The sequence below is a fragment of the Lissotriton vulgaris genome, chromosome 1_1, assembly GCF_964263255.1.
Source record: "Lissotriton vulgaris chromosome 1_1, aLisVul1.2, whole genome shotgun sequence".
Taxonomy (NCBI): domain Eukaryota; kingdom Metazoa; phylum Chordata; class Amphibia; order Caudata; family Salamandridae; genus Lissotriton; species Lissotriton vulgaris.
In genome coordinates, this window is record NC_141685.1 from 1,900,357,699 (window position 1) to 1,900,376,295 (window position 18,597).

At 40.9% G+C, this 18,597-nt stretch overlaps 1 protein-coding gene across 1 annotated transcript in view; it reads right to left on the reverse strand.

Annotated features, from left to right (window-relative positions):
• Nucleotides 1–18,597, reverse strand: part of ADAMTS20 (ADAM metallopeptidase with thrombospondin type 1 motif 20) — a 1,033,120-nt gene that overhangs the window by 37,342 nt on the left and 977,181 nt on the right. Inside the window, exon 34 of the mRNA XM_086919514.1 lies at nucleotides 8,094–8,185. Coding sequence (XP_086775640.1) covers nucleotides 8,094–8,185 — 92 coding nt within the window. The remainder of the gene's footprint in view (nucleotides 1–8,093; nucleotides 8,186–18,597) is intronic.

Genomic DNA, 18,597 nt, shown 5'->3' on the forward strand with positions numbered 1-18,597 from the left:
AACCTAAATTACTTCTCGAATGATCCAAAAACACAAATCTAAAATGGAAATCTCCAGACAGCAATTTTTTTACGGATCGGGATTATGGATAATGACGCAAAATGGCTTTTGTAAAGTATTACCATCAAGGCTAAAGAAAGCTCATTGAAAGCTGCATTGGAGGTGATTTTTAATGATGCAAGAAGTCCTTGGGAAGATATCTCCATAACGCCTTCACCACACTAAACCTCATCACCGGAATTTTATAATAGCCGCCCATGACGCAATTCAACATAAAGTGCATCCTAAAAAAACAAGGACACCAGTTGTCGAAAGACCTAGACTTGGATGAAATTAGGCATCTAATGAGTGCCTTGGGTCTCTGCAAATCACACAAGGATGTTGCCTGTCAGCCACTCTTGAAGGCTCCATTGGGAAGGCAAACCCTAAAAAATATTTTACTTAAGATTCTTGGCATTGCCAATATGGGAATTTAGAATGCATTAGAATTCAAAAAAGCTGTGCTAACTCTGTGCTTATGCTTTTGAATCAATGAACCATTTATTATGCTGTCGCTCATCATTGCTGCCTCAAAGGTGTACTTTACTAAGGTCAATATTTTTGCAGTATGATCTGAGAACCTGCAATCATACATCGACTAATGTTTATACATGTGAGGTATCTTTTTTTTAACAGTCTTTATTTGATCAGCCAGTTCATATATGTCATTACAATATAAACATAAATTGACAACAATGCAAACGTAAGAGTCGTATAACCCTTATTTTTCTCGTTTCACCCCCCCCTCCTTCCGGAGCCATCGGAGATCTTTAATTTACATTTCACTGATAACTATCCTGTGGCCGATATGCTTTCTACACAGTAGTTTATTTCAATCACATAGGGCAAAAAACTACCCAGACCACAAACGTAAAACACAGATTCATTAATCCACGTGCTAATTGGAGACCAGATGTCGCCCCATTTTTTCCTAGCTCCTAGGCCTCTACGTTTATATATCTCCTTCTCCCAGCGATAGGTAGCTAACAGTTTTCCCAGCCAACAATGAACTGAGGGAGGTTCTTTATCTAGCCAAACCGTGGCAAGGAAAAGCCTAAATACGGCCATCATGATAAAAAACAAGGTCTTCTTGGGAACTGTCAGAGCCTGATTGATTACCCCCAGCAAAATAACTTGTGGTGACAATTCAATTTCACAATCCAAAATATGTTTAACATAATACCCCATTTTACCAATCGATCAATTAATCCGGGGCATGTTGCACATTGAACCTGTATGTTAGCAGAGATGGCTGCTGTTGAGCTCAACAATAAAGAATCCTCACAAACCCCTAGATCCGCTTGGACCTGGTCCTGCCACGGTCCGTGTGTTTAGCGAGGTCATCCTCCATTATATCGCTTAAGAGTATGTACAACTTGGAGATTGATGGCCCTTGTATTCCCAAAGCAGCCTCCATTAGGGGGATTTTGTGACCCTGAATCATCTTTTTAGAAAGAAAATCCCTGATTGTAAAAATTTGAAAAAGTAGTTGTTTCCAACCCCAAGCTTTTCCTTAATTGAATCGAACGTCAGTATAGTGTTATCCCTTATTAAGTCCCCAATGTGTCTGATCCCTTTCTCCCTCCAAGATACCATATAACCATTGTGAAAGATTTCTGGTAGGAGTTTATTGTTTTGCAGAGGCCTATACCTGTGTATCCTATTCAATTTAAGTTTTTTCCTGATCGAAGTCCAAATTTTAAACGCATCCAGCAAAACCTTGAACTTAACTCTTTTAAACTAGGCGTAATCAATATGCCGCATCAAGCACCCATGGGCCTCGCCCCCAAGCAGTAAGCTATAAATGGAGGGGTAGAATGCATCTAGAGCATTGGGTGGTCCTTTCCCCAACAGATCTGTCATCTGCTGAAGGTTTGCAGCCCAGTAAAAGATCTGAATATCCTGGACCGACCATTCACCCCGATCCTTGGGAAGGGTCATGTACTTCAATGCTCTACGCGGGCGCCTCCCAGCCCATAATAATTTAGAAATAACTTGGTTAAAGGCAGAGAGGCACGTTTTATTAACTTCCAATGGGATGGATCTGAAAATTTATAAAATTCTAGGCAGAAGCAACATCCTAATAACATTACATCGGATTTGGTCTTAAGTAACAAGTGCACCAGTTTGGCATGCACAATGTCATCCACGTTAGCAGAGATTTCCACCCCTAGATATTTAGCCTTTTCTGTGACCCTACTATCGACCAAATCTGCCAGAGGGCTTTTAACGATCATTGTCTTGACCCTATTCAAAAAGTAGCCTGAAACTATACCAAATCTTTTGGCCTCTCTTTCCAATACCCTCATTGCATCCGCAGGATTAGTTGTTGTTATGGCAAGGTCATCTGCGTATGCTAAGATCTTTGACTCCCCCGCCCAAAGTTTTAACTGCCTGAATGTCGTTGTTCTCCACAATTAAAGGGTCTATATATAATGCAAATAATAGTGGAGAACAAGGACACCCTTGCCGCCACCCAAGTGTAATTTTTATTGAATCCGATGAGGCACCCATCACAGTGATTCTAGCATTGGGGTTTTGATACATGCAGCCTATTGCATTAATATAATTTCTACCCAGTCCCTGCCTTTCCATGATAGCCCAGAGAAAGGGCCAGGAGACCCTATCGAAAGCCTTCTCTGCGTCAAGAAAAATGGCTGCGATAGGGTCTCCTGACACTCCAGCAAGGTCAAACAACGTGATTAACCTTCTAATGTGATCTGTAGTCCCCCTGCCTGGTACAAAGCCATGCTGGAACGGAGAGACTAGCTTCCCTATGACTGCAGATTACCTGTTTGCCAGAATTTTTTAATATAACTTTACATCGCTGTTAAGCAGGGTTATTGGCCAGTAAGATCCCATTTCCACAATAGGCTTGCCTTTTTTTGGGAATACGATAATATTAGCCCCTTTCCAAGAATCTGGCGTAGCCTGATCCCGTTGAGCACTTCGGAACACTTCCAACTGCAAGCCCAGAATCTGTTTTTTTAATTTTTTATAAAATTCCCCTGGAATGAAATCTGGGCCTGCAGCTTTGCCTGAGGGGGAAAGATCTATGGCTATGGACAGTTCTTCCAGAGTGATCAGCTCATCTAGTCTCTCTCTTTCTTCTGCAGAGAGCTGACCCAGGGCCACCCCCGATAAGTAATCTTGAATTTCCCGACTCCCACCCTGAATATCTTCGGTATACAAATTTAGATAAAACTTCTGAAAAGCAGAGAGAATAGCCTTCGTCTCAGTCTCCAGAACCACATCCGGATCCCTGATTTCTCTTATCCTGGCGTGCACTGTTTTCTCCCTGGTGCCTGTTGCTAAAAGCTGCCCTACTCTCTCACTACTCTCATAAGCACGGTTTTCCACGCAACATATTTACCAGCGGCTTTTTTAGATGAAATTTGCTTGATTGCGGATCTGGCACCCGTAACTTTTAGCTGGCTAGCCTCTGAATCTCCTCCAGCTGCTAATACCTCTATCAATTGCGCCTCTGCCGCACCTAGCTCCTCATATAATGCTTGCATCAGGCTTCTCTCCTGTCTCTGTGACTCCCACCCAAACCTGTTTGATTCTCCTCTCACCCCTGCTTTAAAAGTGTCCAAACACATTGCTTAGGTTGGTACTACCATAATTCACTTAAAAAAATCTGGGAATCCACTCGCCAATCTGCCGGATGTACTCTGTATCACTTAAAAAAGCCCTACTAAAGGACCACCGTGACTGCAAGAGAGGGAGCTGAATATCCAACTAGATCACCAGGGGTTTGTGGTCTGACATAACCTTAGGGAATAGATCAATTGTACTTTTTGAGGCAAGCTCCTGCGAGACTAGAAAATAATCCAGCCTAGCGTATACCCTGTGTGGAGCGGAAAAATACGTGTATCCTAAATCGACCCCCCTTTTCGAGGCCCATGCATCCTCTAACCTATGTAGTGCCTGTAATTGAGACAATGAATTAAACACTTTGGGCTTCCTGCCCTGATAGAGAGTTTTACCAATAGCCACTTGGCTATTCAAATTAATATTTAGATCTCCACAAAAGATCAGAGGTAAGGTCCAGCCTACTAATTCAGTTCTGAGCTAGTCAAACAAGGCTGGGTCATCCAGCACAGATCCATATACTGAACAGAGGGTGAACATTTTATTTTAAATACACCCTTGAACAATCACCCATCTGCCCAAGCTGTCTGCCACGCATCGAGGAAAGCTAAGAAAGCTGCTCGTCCCATTCCGAGCCAAAATAGCCACCTCCTTTGTGCAAGTTTCGTGTGTTGTATTAGCTACAATATGGTCCCGGACAGCTCCAGAAGCCTTTTCCTGCTTCCCTCAATATGAGTTTCCTGGAGGAATAGAACATCCGCTCTTAAAAATTGAACGCCCACACAAACCCGCCTCCTCTTTTGGGGATCATTTAAGCCACAAATATTAACCGAGGCAATTCTGGTTTTCTTCATTACAAAATAAGAATATGATCAAAAGCATACAAGTCAGCCAGATGTAGAAATGTGCATCCCAATAAACCATGAACATACTGCTTCTCCCATGGATCCGGACCCCCACCCTCCCTCCGCCCAGCCCTCCCCTCCCTTCAAAAAGGAAAAATCGGTCCAAGGACCCTTGTGATGCCTCCTGCGTGTGATTGCGCCCCTAGCCTCTCCCGACCACGACCCTACACCAAACCCAGAAATAATACTGAAGAAAAATAAAGCCAATATTAAGTGATGCTGCGTATCTCCAACTTAGCCCTCGTTTCCTAACGTCCCTGCTCGAAAGCTCATTCAAGTACTCCTGGGCCTGGATTTCAGTAGTGAATACTCTGGTCATGCCTTTACATATAACTTTTAACCTAGCCGGACTCAACAATAATACTTCACACCCCTGTTCCTCTTTCTCCGCAATTCCTAGTAAGCGCAGGTTGTTTCGTCGTTGTCTATTTTCGAAGTCCTCCAGCTTGCAGAGGACATCAGTCATACTGCTCTCGTTAGACGTGGGCTGTTTGTCAGACATTTCCATACTTGCCTCCAATTGAACTATGCGCTCCTCAAGCGCAGTGGTGCATTCATTAATCTCTGAGCAAGCTTTAATAACTTTGCGGACAACGCCCTGATGTTTCCTGGTTGCCACGTGGGCCCTCTTGTGCTCCTGTCTGTATTTGTTTTAATGTGGGATAAATCAGTTCCATAGATGGTTGGCCCACTTGAGCCCCTGTAGCGCAATGAGTACCATTTGTGGCACCCTGCCCTTGTGTGGAATCTGTCCCTTGTACTCCTTCTAGATGTGAAGCGGAGTAATCCCATCTCAACTGGCTAGACTGGCTGCCGTCAGTAGTAAAGCCTTGATCTTTACCCAAGTCTCTAGAGCTTTTCTTTTTGCTACGAAAGGGGATGCGCCTCTGTGTGTCAGGCTTCAGAAAAGGGCTTCCGCTGTCTGAAGAATTCCCGTCTAAGCTGTTTTTCCAGCTGTCCTCAGAGATGTCAGATTCATCGGTCATTGAGTAAAAGTTATCCGCCTCGGGGTCGCTGCAACACCCCCTTCCGCTTGAGCCTGACCAGGTAATCATGTAAACCCTTTTGCTGGGGTAAGTGGGGGCCTGTAGCCCTCAGCCCCTGAATGTGCCCCGACCTCCACTGGAAGCACCTCCATGTCTTGACTTTTTGACGCAATGCTTGCATTCGGGGGCGCACTAGTGAAAATGTTAGCCAGTTCAGTAGCCAGGCCATTAATCTCATCTACCCCTGCAGACGCGCTTTCAGTCCTCCCAGGACTGTTTACTAGGCTCTTTTGTGTTTCCTTGCCCTCATTCGGCTTCTTTCTTCCACCAGTGTCTTTGATCATTTTGACATTTAAATTGTTTGCGCTTTTACCTTTACTCTGGGTAGCCAGTGCTATCGAGGAAGAAGCAAGATTGGGAACTTTGCTGGCAAACTTCACTGGCACAGTTGGTCCCTTAGCACGGGCTCCTCTCTCCGATTTATGCTCGCTGGCTCTGCTCGTCATCCTTCCTCCCTGAGAGCCTTCCCTGCACAGGCCAGGCTGTAGAGCATCCGTGTTGGAGTCCAGTTATTTGCATTCAGCGGCGCGACGAGTCATGGATGACGGCCCGATCCCTCTGGTCTCGTTAATGTCTTTCCCCACCGGCTTCCCCTTTGGAGGCATTCCAGAAGAGATGCAGGCTACACCGTGACAGCTAGCAGAGTCGTCCGTACTGAATTTTGACAAAGAGTATTGCCGCTCCACGCGTCTGTCCGAGGTTGTAATAGAGAGAAAGGCTCTCCGTACTCTCAAGGCTCGTGTTGCGAGGGTCAGCGCCGCAGAGAAGAGGCGCATCTGTATCAGCATCAACCCGGAACAAGCTACTCCAGCAGAGTAAGTGAAGTTTCTTTTTTAACATTGAGGCCGCCAGAGCAATTTCAACGACGTTTAGGCAGTCATCTTGGGACGGTGGACGCGAGGCAGCTACTCGCAAGAATCACGCAGCCACCATCTTGCCCATCAGAGTCACTCATACGTGTGAGGTTTCAATGGAGCTAGAAAGTATTGCCAAATACTTTGCAATAGCAGGACGTTTACTGCGGGAGCGCAGACTGTAATTCTCGACCTCGAAGTGAATCACCACCTTGGTTTATGGGTATATTAACTGAGTAAAGCAATTTGACTCCTTGAATTCACACTATAAATGTATTGTGTTGGGAGAAAGCTAAGTGGCTCTTGGGGTACTCTATCTTAAAGTTATAGGTGCCTCGAAAAAGAAGGTTCACAAAGCTCCAGCATCTAGGTTGCAACGCAACTAGTTATACATGGCAGCAGTTAACTATTTTGCCTTCATTTCAATATGTATTTTTATCCGTACATGCAATTTGCTAATTGGATTTACATGAAATTTTTGGATTTAGGGGACTCATGTATTAATGTTTATAACGTACATTGCATTTTCTTGCAAATTTGCAGTATTTGCTGCACTTTTTCACACACTTGCATTAATATGATCTATTAAGGTATGAAATATGAATCTGCTATTGCTTATATGGGTTTTAATGAGCTGTTTTTTTCTTTTTTTACATTGTTATATGGCTTTTAATGTGCTGATTATTTTTTGTAATTGTTCATTGTATATGGTTGTAATGCAAATATTCAAATTGCGTTTTTGATGCAAAGATTTTATTGTGAAGATTTTAAATTAATCCTACAACAAAGAATCATTCACTAATTTCTAACATAGCATTTATCTATACTACTATTATAAAGTAAGAACTTTGAACCTTTGAGGCGGGTAAACTTGGGAACCACAGCGCCAATCCACACACCCGATACATCATTGTAATCGTCAGGGTGTGCAGATGGACATAGGCTATATAAACTATACAAATATGCGTTATTTAAAAAATGTACATTAAAAAAAAGTAGTCCCTTCGAAGTAGCGCCGGCCGCGACCTGCGTGCTGACGTGCTGACGAGCGCGAGGAGGAGCGGCGGACATGGCGCGGGGAGGAGCGGCGGACAGGCGGGAGGAGGGGCGAACAGGCGGGAGGAGCGCTGACTAGAGGCGGCTGAGGTAAGGCTCCGGGGGACCCACGGTCAATGTCGGGGGTCGGGCAGGCAGGGGTGGGGCAGGCGGGGGACGGGGCGGGGCCCGGGCTGCTGGTCAATGTCGGGGCGGGCGGGGGCCAGGGCTGCTGGACAATGTCGGGGCGGGCGGGGGTCACATCATGGATAGAGCCAAACAGCAGCAATGTCACATCGCTCCAAAAGAAAAGTACACTGTGCTGAATGCCAAGAGCCCCACATAGGGCACTAATGATCGAGGCGGGGGCCCGGGCTGCTGGACAATGTCGGGGCGGGCGGGGGTCGGGGAAGCCTGATTGCTCCCGGACAAGGTCGGGACGGGCTGCTAGTTAAAATAATAATGAGTTAGTTGTCATGATGATGAGGTCAAAATATAGTGTTGCAATTCATCTATTTTGTTGTTGGGCACCTCTTTAGGTGTTTCTTTGAGCAGAATACACACATCCCATTTTATGCATAACAAAACGGCCAAGAAAAAGTATATAGCATGTTTCAAACCTGTGGGCACTTTGCAGCGCTATAGCAATCTCCAGCTGTGGCAAAAGGAACTGCCTTTCCATGCGCAGTGTGGGCAAACAGAAGATCCGTAGCTAAAAGAAAACAACAAACACAATTAATGTCCGAATTCTAGACTTCAAACTAATTAGTAAATTTAAAGACTAGACTTTCCAGAACTGGATTATCTCATAGTACGTATAGGAGTGTTTATTTTTATTTTAATGAATCATATAACAATAGGCTACTAACATTCAAACCTTTTAAAAAATATATATTTCATTGTCTTTACACGGTTCAATGCTTCATCAAAATACACATAAGTACCAGACATCAATCAACCTTCCTGAGCAAATAATGGAGCAGTTTTCCAGAAAGATGTATTTTATAACGGTTTGGAAGTCCACCACAGCGTTTTTTCTTATTAGCTGTGTTATGATAGGAGCCATCTCTGCAGCACTGAATCCCGCAAAGGTAAGTTTATTCTGGCGCTAACGGAAAGTAGCAACAACGTAAAGCAAAGGAACAGCCTGCTTAGTTATCTGACCTGAAAAAAGAAAAATCCAGGTGTTAACAGCCATGCAAAAGGTAAAGTGTCATGAGTGATGTCACTGACCATGTCATGAGTGATGTAATATGTGACGTCATCAGCAGTGCATTGCAGGCGCGCAAGTTATAGTGAGTCCAACTAACTATAACGTGGGAATTTCAATGGTTTTATGTCAGTAAAATTTCCAGCTAACTATAACTGGTGTGAAACCTATGGTTTTTTCAGTGAATTTCAAAGGTTTTTTAATAGCAAATCTCTATAGGTATGAAATGTAATATTTTTTGTAACGAATTTTATATTGTATAATTATGTAATATTTATTTTATTTTGTTTTGCCCCGGAGCGCTCCCGGGGTGCGTACCGATGCGCTCACCGGTAAGCGCAGTGCTTCGGCGCGCCCTGGGGCGCGTAGCGTACCGGAGAGCGTCCCGTTAGCGCTATTCCCGCAAATGAAAACAACATTGTGACGTATCGCATAGCCGCATGATGCGTCATATGACGCACTGCGTAAGCGCACCCGGAAGCACCCAAGCGCACACGATCGCGCAACGTAAGCGCCCCGGGGTGCGACTACGGGTGCGCCCCAGGGCACGCAAAGGGGCGCGTAGCGTAAGCGCGTCGGGTCATGTGACCTGAAAATAACACTTTTGATTGGTTCAGAACACTTTTAGCTTCCAAATGATGAGAAAGCCCAGGTCATGAGACCTGACAATAACACTTTTGATTGGTTCACAACAGTTTTGTTTTCCAAATGATGAAAGACCCCACCTTTTTTCCTCATTTTCACTTTGTTGTTTGAGTGAAGAAGACCTGCATTCATTCAGTGAGAAATGGCTTCACTAGTAGCAGCTGCAGGTGCATCTGCACCACCACCACCTCCACCACCACCACAAGTACCACCACAAGACCACATTGGTGGTCAAGAAGAAGAGGAGGACGAAGAGGAGCAGGAGGAGATGCAATTTCTGCCTGAGGACAATCCCCCATACAGACCCAAGGAACATTTTATTTGGGAGTTTTACAAGATGCCAAGGGGTGCAAAAAAAGTGAATGCAGCTAAGGTGACTTGCCTCATCTGTCGCGCACCTCCAATCAACCCACTCCATCGGGTGCAGAGGCTAGGGAGATGGTCCCTAATGTACAAACCAGGTTTGCAAAATTTAAATTTCTTTGCATATATTGCAACAAAACAATTTCATATGGTGAGCAAAGCATCACTTTACTCAATCGAGCTGCAGACAACCATCACTGCAGCAAGCAACTTTAATTTTTTTCTATTTTTTTTGGTCCAGTTGAGCTGTTTGCAATTCCCTGTGTTTTGTTTGACCCCAGAAAAACTACAAAAAAATAAAATTGTTCAGAAAAGCCCAAAAAATAAAAAATGTTCAAAAAAATAAGAAAAAATATATAAAACAACAAAAAGAATAAAAAACAGTTATTTTCAGAACTACCTCCAATTTATATAAAAATGCTACATTTAAAAAAAACTGTCTTTATTTTTTTCTCCAGAGTATGCGTACCGGTTGGTGTACCGGTACGTGTACCGGGGCGCGCACCCCCCCCAAAAAAAAACAATGAGTGTGTGTGTGTGTGTTGTGTGTCTGGTTTTCCCCATGGTACGCTCCCCGGTGCGCGTACAAGGCGCACCCCCCGCGCAAATCGAAAAAAAAAAATAATATCTTTTTTTTGGGGCCCCGCGGGGCCCTTTTATGGCCCCCACATCTAACCTAGGAGGTCAGGGGGGTCTACTTTGCCCCCTTATGGTCTTTTCCCCTTTGTTTTTGGCACCTCTTGTGTCTCGATCCTACCGAGACACAAGATGGGGGCCGCTCCGGACTTTTTGGAATGTTTACAGACACTTTGTACCCATATTTGTGTAAGGGTGTGACTCCTAGACATCCATCCAACATCAGCACAGATTGAAATATGTTTGGTGATTCACAAAATGCAATCTGAGTATGCATGTAAATCTGAGCAAATAGAAGGTTTTCACACACACTTCTATAACCTCCTAGTGTTTTGGTCACATATTATGCTTTTATTCTCAAATCCAAATTATTTTGATCAGCGCTTTTCAAGTTATAAAATGTATTTCAACATGACTGTTTCAGTGATTTGAAAGAAGGTTTAATGGCTAAGCACTAGGCGACATTAAACCGCATCTTATTCAGTAGGCTATCCCGAATGCTTCCAACCTTTCTCAGAGGAGCATTTTTTTGTACTTGAGGAGATTTGAGAGGGCTGTTTAAATCTCTGGAAGAGCTATCAAGATTGCCCATTCTAGCAAATAATGAACTAAAAAGGCAGATTTATAAAGTTACTGAGGCCTCTTTCTAGTTTGCCTCAATTGTCTGGTAGGGACTCTGATAACAACTCTTTTGATCAGCACCAAGGCTTAGTGGAGACGAGTAGACTGTACATTTGATGGCTGATGTAAGGAAACTGACAAAAGTGTTCCCGCTAAATATCAAAATCAAAATTCTAATGTTACTTTAGTATTATGATAAAAATATTGTGACTACAATAATACTGTAGGATAAAATATTGGAGACAAGAATTTTGCTTACATTTTTCTTTTACAATAATATCGAAGTTTAAATTACATTTGACTAAAATACTATTTTTCTTATGCTGTTTTATTGCAGTGTAATATGTTTTTATTATAATATGTTAATTTACAATGTATTTTAAAATATGTTTATATAATACTATATTTATGCATTTTTGTTCAGGATGTTGGGCGTATTGAGGGATTAGGTGGTTAGAGCATGGCGTTGTGATTGTAATCTCAACAGGATACTATGCACTTTGTTATGTTTTTTCGGCATAATAAGCATTTTTGTAAAGTGTTTTCATTTCTCTGCTTGAGGGAGTGAGGCTTTCACAAGTTAGACCAGCTTTATTTTATTTACAGTTGCATCAGGATGATATTTTTGTTTTACGATGGTGTCTTTTTCGGTATTGCCTGCATGCGCTCTGTTGTGCACATTCATTGGGTTCATTGTCACTGGAAACTAGCGGTGGTTAAACCACTGCAGAAAAAACAACTCGTTGACACCTTTACCCTCTCTAATATTCGTCCAATTTCTTTGCTTCCTGCTCTGAGCTAAATCACTGAAAAGTTGGTAATTGACCAGCTAACAGCATTCCTGGAGGAAGGTAACATTTTACATTCTTGTCAGTCCGGCTTCTGTCCAAGACACTCTACGGAGTCGGCCCTGCTGGAAGTCGCAGATACATTGAAACTAGCACTTGATTTAGGAAAAAATGCAGTGCTGATTTTACTGGACCGATCAGCTGTATTCAATACCGTCTCCCATGACATCTTGCTGCAATGACTCAAGCACAGAGAGATTTCCCACCGGGCGTTGGCATGGATTGATAACCTCTAGGCTGGACTATTATCATAGTCTATATGCAAGGCCTCTAAAAAATCTTTACAGAAACTTCAGGTGGTGCAACACAGGGATGCCAGACTCGTATTAAAACACCCTCATCTCTCCTCAGCCTCAGGAGCCCTCAAAGTGCTTTATTGGCTGCCAGTTCATAAGGGTAGTTTTTAAAATCCTGTTACTTATTTTCAGAGCCTTCAGTACACTCGGACCAAATACTTAGTCACCCCCCACAGGACGACACACCATCTTAGGTACTCACCAGCCAACCTGCTCAAAACTCACAAGCACAGACTAAAAACCCCTGCAGGAAAATCCTCCATAGTCCTGGGCACTAGGGCCTTCAACCAGTTCCTAGAAACTTAATATTCACTGACTCAGAACGGATTTTTAAATTGTAGCTCAAGGCTTGGCTCTGTAGCCTCCCTGATCCCTCGTGCTACTCATTTATTCTCTGACACGTTGTTCCTCCAAGACTGATCAAGTTAGACTAAGGTTACACTGCCATACTCATTTTTCTGCTCAGTGCCAGGATGTACCTCCAGGAGTGGCGGCTGCACTCTAGAAATAACAATACTCATACTCATTCTCTTATTTGCTGCCTTCTAATTGGTCAGCGCATGCTGGATTCACTGCCTCTTCTTTCGGCTGGAGCATGGACCAAGTACTGATTGCTTCAGCTTGATTGCCCTCCTTCTACTGATTAAATTGTGATTGAAGTGCTACTTTTATATTTTTCATCCCTGTTGAACCTCTTGCCATTTATTTCTATGTTTTACTATTGCTCACACAGTACAAAGAAACTCTTTTCTCCTTTGAAATGGATAGTTATTGTGACAACAGATGTAATCTGCTTTTGTTGTGACAACAGATGTTAATTACTTCAAAATATATTTTCATTAAGCCATGGATACAGGTGCAATTGTTTTCTTTATATGACAGGATTTTTTTTGCTGAATATCATATTTTTTTCTTTGTCATGCATGAGGAGAATAACTGAATTGCTCAGAATTACAGAAGTGTTGTGCGGAGACCTAAGAAACATTGATAAAGCCAATAGGCCTCATATTTGAGACAATTGGCTCAGTATTTGCCTTCTGTACAGCATGGGCATTGCCCACTTTGGTGTATGAGGTTTAGCCTTACCGTATAGCAGTGTGACTCAAAATAATAATATTAATAATAAATAAAAAAGACTATGATGCAATCAGCGCTAATGAACTTTTAAAAAAAACGCATTAGCAGTGGCAGCATCATAGCGCATTTAAAATTAGTTTTAGCAACACTGGAAAGCATCTGCATTGCTGTACAGCAGGTCTGCAAAACATTTTCATGCCCAATATCTCTCATAGGCGAGACCTACTGGCTGTGCCAAAGCTTGCTTTCTGGTGCTGTTAAACAAATATCATTGACGGACACATACTGTTTTATAGAATATTGTTGTTTTCTTTTCTTGCTCTATATATGGTTTTTGCAAAACTGAAATAAAGATTTTAAAATAAAAAATGAGGTTGGTAAAGATTTTTATAAAGTCATATACTGAATAATTTGATATTTGTTGTTCATTTGTTTACATGATTTAAATTGAACTATAATTTATGGTTTTGGGGTTTATTAAGGGTTAATTGGTAGTTGATCACTTTATTAAATTGATAATAATGTGTTTATATATTTAATATATTTTAATTTATGGCCACAGGTTTCATGGTAGTGTAGTATACGAGTAATACATATTTGAACTGTTACTAATTTATTCATGCATCAATTATGCCACTTTGTGATTTTTTATTATTTTATATCTGTTAAATATTTCTAATTCATAACAAATATTTTCCTGTATGTTTTGTAACTTTTATTTTATGCATTGTTCTTCTGGCTAGTGTTGTGTATTACTGTTTGCATGGGTTTTGTCATTTATAAAGTGTATAATATTTATTGTTACTTGTTCAATATTTTAGACTTGTAATGCTTGTTATATTGTTATATTATCTACTTTTTATGTATGTGGGCCATATAGTGGAGTTCTTTCTGATGTAATTTTAATTAAATAAAACTAGGAATAAATTATCTTTTTATCAAAATTGATGCTATTATTTTCTTTAATGTTTTGCGTTATATAGGGGTGAATATTCGGTAATGTTTATTTTAATTATTATTATTCATTTAAAATTAAAAAAAAACATTATTTTACTAATCTGAGATATTAATATTCTGTAAGATTTATTTTAATGTTTTTAAACTTTGTAATATATTTAGGATTTTTAAATCATTTCTTTTAATTTCTAAAATGATTGTAATGTTAGTTAAATATATGTGTGTTTTTGTATTTGCACCCATCTCCTCTATCCCCAATGTATGGATTAGACCAAATGTTTATTAGACTGGAGTTAGACTAGCAATTATGACCTCCTTCATTGGGTGCACTTTCCCCAATAATGTTTACAGAGGAGTCAGAGTATTATCTTTGCCTTTACCCAAAATGCATTCAGTTTATCCAATATTTGTCAGAATTGAGTTGGAACAGTAAATCTCACCCCCCACCATGTATGGATTTCTCCAATGTTTGTTAAACTGGTGTTAGAAAAATCAATCTCCCAATGTATGCACTTTCACTTTGTAATTAGATTAGTAGATCTGCCATTCCCTCATTATATGTAATTATCCTGTTGTTTGTTGCACTAGCTAAGATAGTAGAAGAATAGGTATGACTCCATCACCAAGTATGCACTGTTTGTTAGACTAGAGTAAGAATACTAAATCTGCCACTCCCACACAAATGTTTTTTAGATTGCAGTTGGACTAGTAAATCTGTTCCCACCCAATGTATGAACTTTCCCATTCGTTTGTTAGACTGCGATTAGAAGGGTAAATGTGACCCCCTCAATGTACTGGCTTTCCGCATTGTTTTTTAGACTGGAGTTAAAATAGTAAACATGATCCCCCACATCTTAATGTATGTGCTGTCTTCCATGATTGTTGTATTGGAGTTAGAATAGTAAATCTAATCCCCTTACCCTAATGAGTGTACTCCCCACAGTGTCTGTTAGACTGGAGTTATAATATGAAATGTGTTCTCCAATATGTGTACTTTCCCAATGATTGTTAGACTAGAGTTAGAATAGTACACCTGTCAGCATACATAGTATGTATGCATTTTCAATTTTTGGTAGACTGGAGTGAGAATAGTAAATCTTCTTTCCCCACCCCATGTATGCACTTTCCATACCATTTGTTAGACTGTATTTAAAATTGAACATTTTAACCTGTCAATGTATGTATTGCACCCCTTTCCTTTAGGAGTTTAGCTAGATTTGTGTGTTTGGATTGTTTTTTGTTTGTTTTAATAATTTTGGACTGGAGTCAGGTTACTACTTAGCACTTTATCCTACAAATTGAACATAACATGTTATATTTTTAAATATTTTAAAAAGAGTACATTTTTATTACTTTTTAAAATATAGTTCATAATGGTAAATAGATTTAAAATATGTTTAATTATATGTTTGTCTTGTATTCTTTAACATTAATTAGATTCATGAACCATTTTTATTTAAGAATTATTTTTAACATGTATTAAGAATTTATTGTATTTAACAATATCATATATTGCTTTATATTTTATTAGGTTTTATACACTTTATTTTTTTCAAAATTAATAAATTCATGTTTACTTGTTATTTTTGTTACTGATATATTTAAAAAAACAATTTTTAGAAAACATACTTCACCTATATAAAACATTTTAATACTGTTAATTACAAGCATATTATCTGTATATGTATATTCACTTACCATAATGTTTATATTGTGGAGCACAATATTCTTGACCACAACATTTTTGTAATATATACATAATCATACAACCACTGACAAACTAGGGCTGTCTATCAGAAAACCCAACTTGACATATGCAGATTGCTCCACAATATTGATTTGCTGTTGTCACAACTGAAAGAAAACGATTAACCCCCGAGTAGTATAGTGAGATATTGAAAACATGTCTGGTTTTTACACTTTTATTAACTCCACAGGACGAAAAGTAACTTTAAAACCACAAATGTGCTATAGGAAATACTGAACAAGTTCAACACTGAGTGTTGAGTACAAGTTTGCATATGTTCTACAAACAACCACTGCTTCTCTTTTTTAACAAAGCCAATTTTTGAGATAATATGCATAAAAAGGGGCGTCACTATCCATGAATACTGGCCATAACCAACAGAGTATGTGCAATGACCGATTATAGCATGATTAGTGCATTGCACAGTTGGCCTTTTCTTTGCAGGATTTGGACTGAGACTGTGCTGAACAACACCAAAAGGTTTATGGGGTCTTAAGATATCAGAACCACTCTTCTTGGTCAAAGCTGTGGGTAAGTGTTCCAGAAGTACCCCATGTAAAAGTGCATCAAAGAGGGCCTCTGAGTCACAAAATGCAAACAAGCGCTGGCTACACCCCCTGTCTACCATGCATACTTCAGTGACTTGTCCACACAGAGGACAAACTGATACCGTGTATGCATGGTGAAATGTGTCAAACCAAATTGTTTATTTTTCTAATGCATTTTAACTATGGAGTGCATCCTTTTCCTAACATTACAAAGAAATATTATTGTTTACACTTTTCAACCATGGCAGGTCCATTTTTCATTTTTAGTGGTGTAAGATGGTCAACAAACTGCAAGAGGTTTTTAGATAGCCAGAACACTACGAGTTTGCAGGTGCACAAAACAAACTGCAGGCCCTCGGTAATAACTTGTTTTAGCGCTTCGATCTTCACAATTAAATCTGGGGCAACCTTTTAAACTGACAAACTGTCTGCAATGATGTTCTGACCAGTGAGTAAAATGGCCACTGATCACCATTGTGGGAAACATGATCAGTGAATTTTGCTCTTGCAGATTAGGTTTATTTGCACCTTCCTTTCTGTGAACGCCTGGGGCCTGATTATGATTTTGGGGTTGGGGTTCCGGATCCCGCTCGCCACCACACTGCCAAAGCTGTGGTCAGGCCGCGATCCAGATTAGGAGTGTCCTCCTGTCTGGCAGGCTTTGTTTTTGACATTCCCACAAGGGTGCTCTGAAAATGAGCATTGCTATGGGAGCGCCAAAGGCTGTTCCTGCACAGCATGAGCTGTGAAGTCCATGCCATGCAGGAACTGAGGAGCATGCACACAGGGGGGCGGATGTTGTGACCCCCCCCCCCCCTTTGTTTCCTTTCTGCCATAGTTTCATGGTGGTGGAACCACCATGAAAACCATAGTGGAGAGGAAACTTGTAATATGCTTGGCGGGACCGAGGTGGTCCCACCAAGCATATTACTGCCTCTACCCTGCTGCAACAACACCAGGGAACGTGGCCACTGCGGCGAGGCTGTTGAGGTCCGAATGTCCGAATCATAATAGGGCTGTTGGGAAACCGCCATGCCCCCATGAGTCTGTCAGTCCGTGGAGTGCCAGACTCGTGATAGAGCCCATAGTGTGTAAATCAGGTACAATAGGATTAGGCATATTCTAAATGTCAAATACATTTAGTTAACTCAAGAGGGTTTGTGTACTCTTTATTCTACTCTGTCTATGATATTGAAGACTCTACCAGTCATACAGATTCATTCTGGAATGAGTTTTGGTTTAGGCATGGACCATTTTAATCTAGTTTATGAAGTCTACATACAAAGCACTGTAAAATTCTGTTCACATCCACAGCTGTGGTGAAACATTGGGTTTTGTGGTCATTGTACACCACATCATCATCATGACATTGCTGCAAAACACAAGCTGCTGATACCTACTTCATTCTATCACAGCAACTCATAACAAAATTCTCATAGTATGCTTCAGAAGCATTTTCAAGCCTAACAATCATAGGTACTTCTGCAGAAACTGAAATTCTGGCACAGACCAATCTGGGAAAATGAATTCCTTTGTTACATAAGTGGTTACAAAACACAATGGTGGCCAACTATGCCAATAATGAACCTCAGGTTAATTATATGCATGTTGACAATGCGTTATAACTTCATAAAATACTTTTTGAAGCAATATGTAGTTTGCATTCTGGTGAGGACATTAGTTTCCTGTTATCAATATGCGTAACAAAAGAAGCTACAAGGCTGGGCAATGACAAGTGCACTGCCGCTCTCCTCATCTTGTAGTTCTGCCTTCAAATTGATTGCACTGGTCACTGCTAATCATATACCCTTGCCCATAAATGCTGTGACTACTAACCAGTGATCCCATGATAACGACTTTGATACAAAAATCTTTCTCAGATGACATCAGTCTTTGGTGATACCCCTACAAACCCCCTGCTCTCAATACCACCGGGTTATTATTATATGCAGTTCTGTTGATGGTCTGATTCACAGGGTCAAAACACTGTCAAGACATTAACAATCAGAGCTTATTCACAACATCAGTTACTAGCCTGATCATTATAAATATTATCTGCCTGTTTACATTGTGGCTTCTTGGCCGACTGTTCCTGTATATGCTGACTGTCTCAAGTTTTGACTGTGTCATCACTTATGAGCACCTTGGTATTATTGATATGTCAAAGATACATATA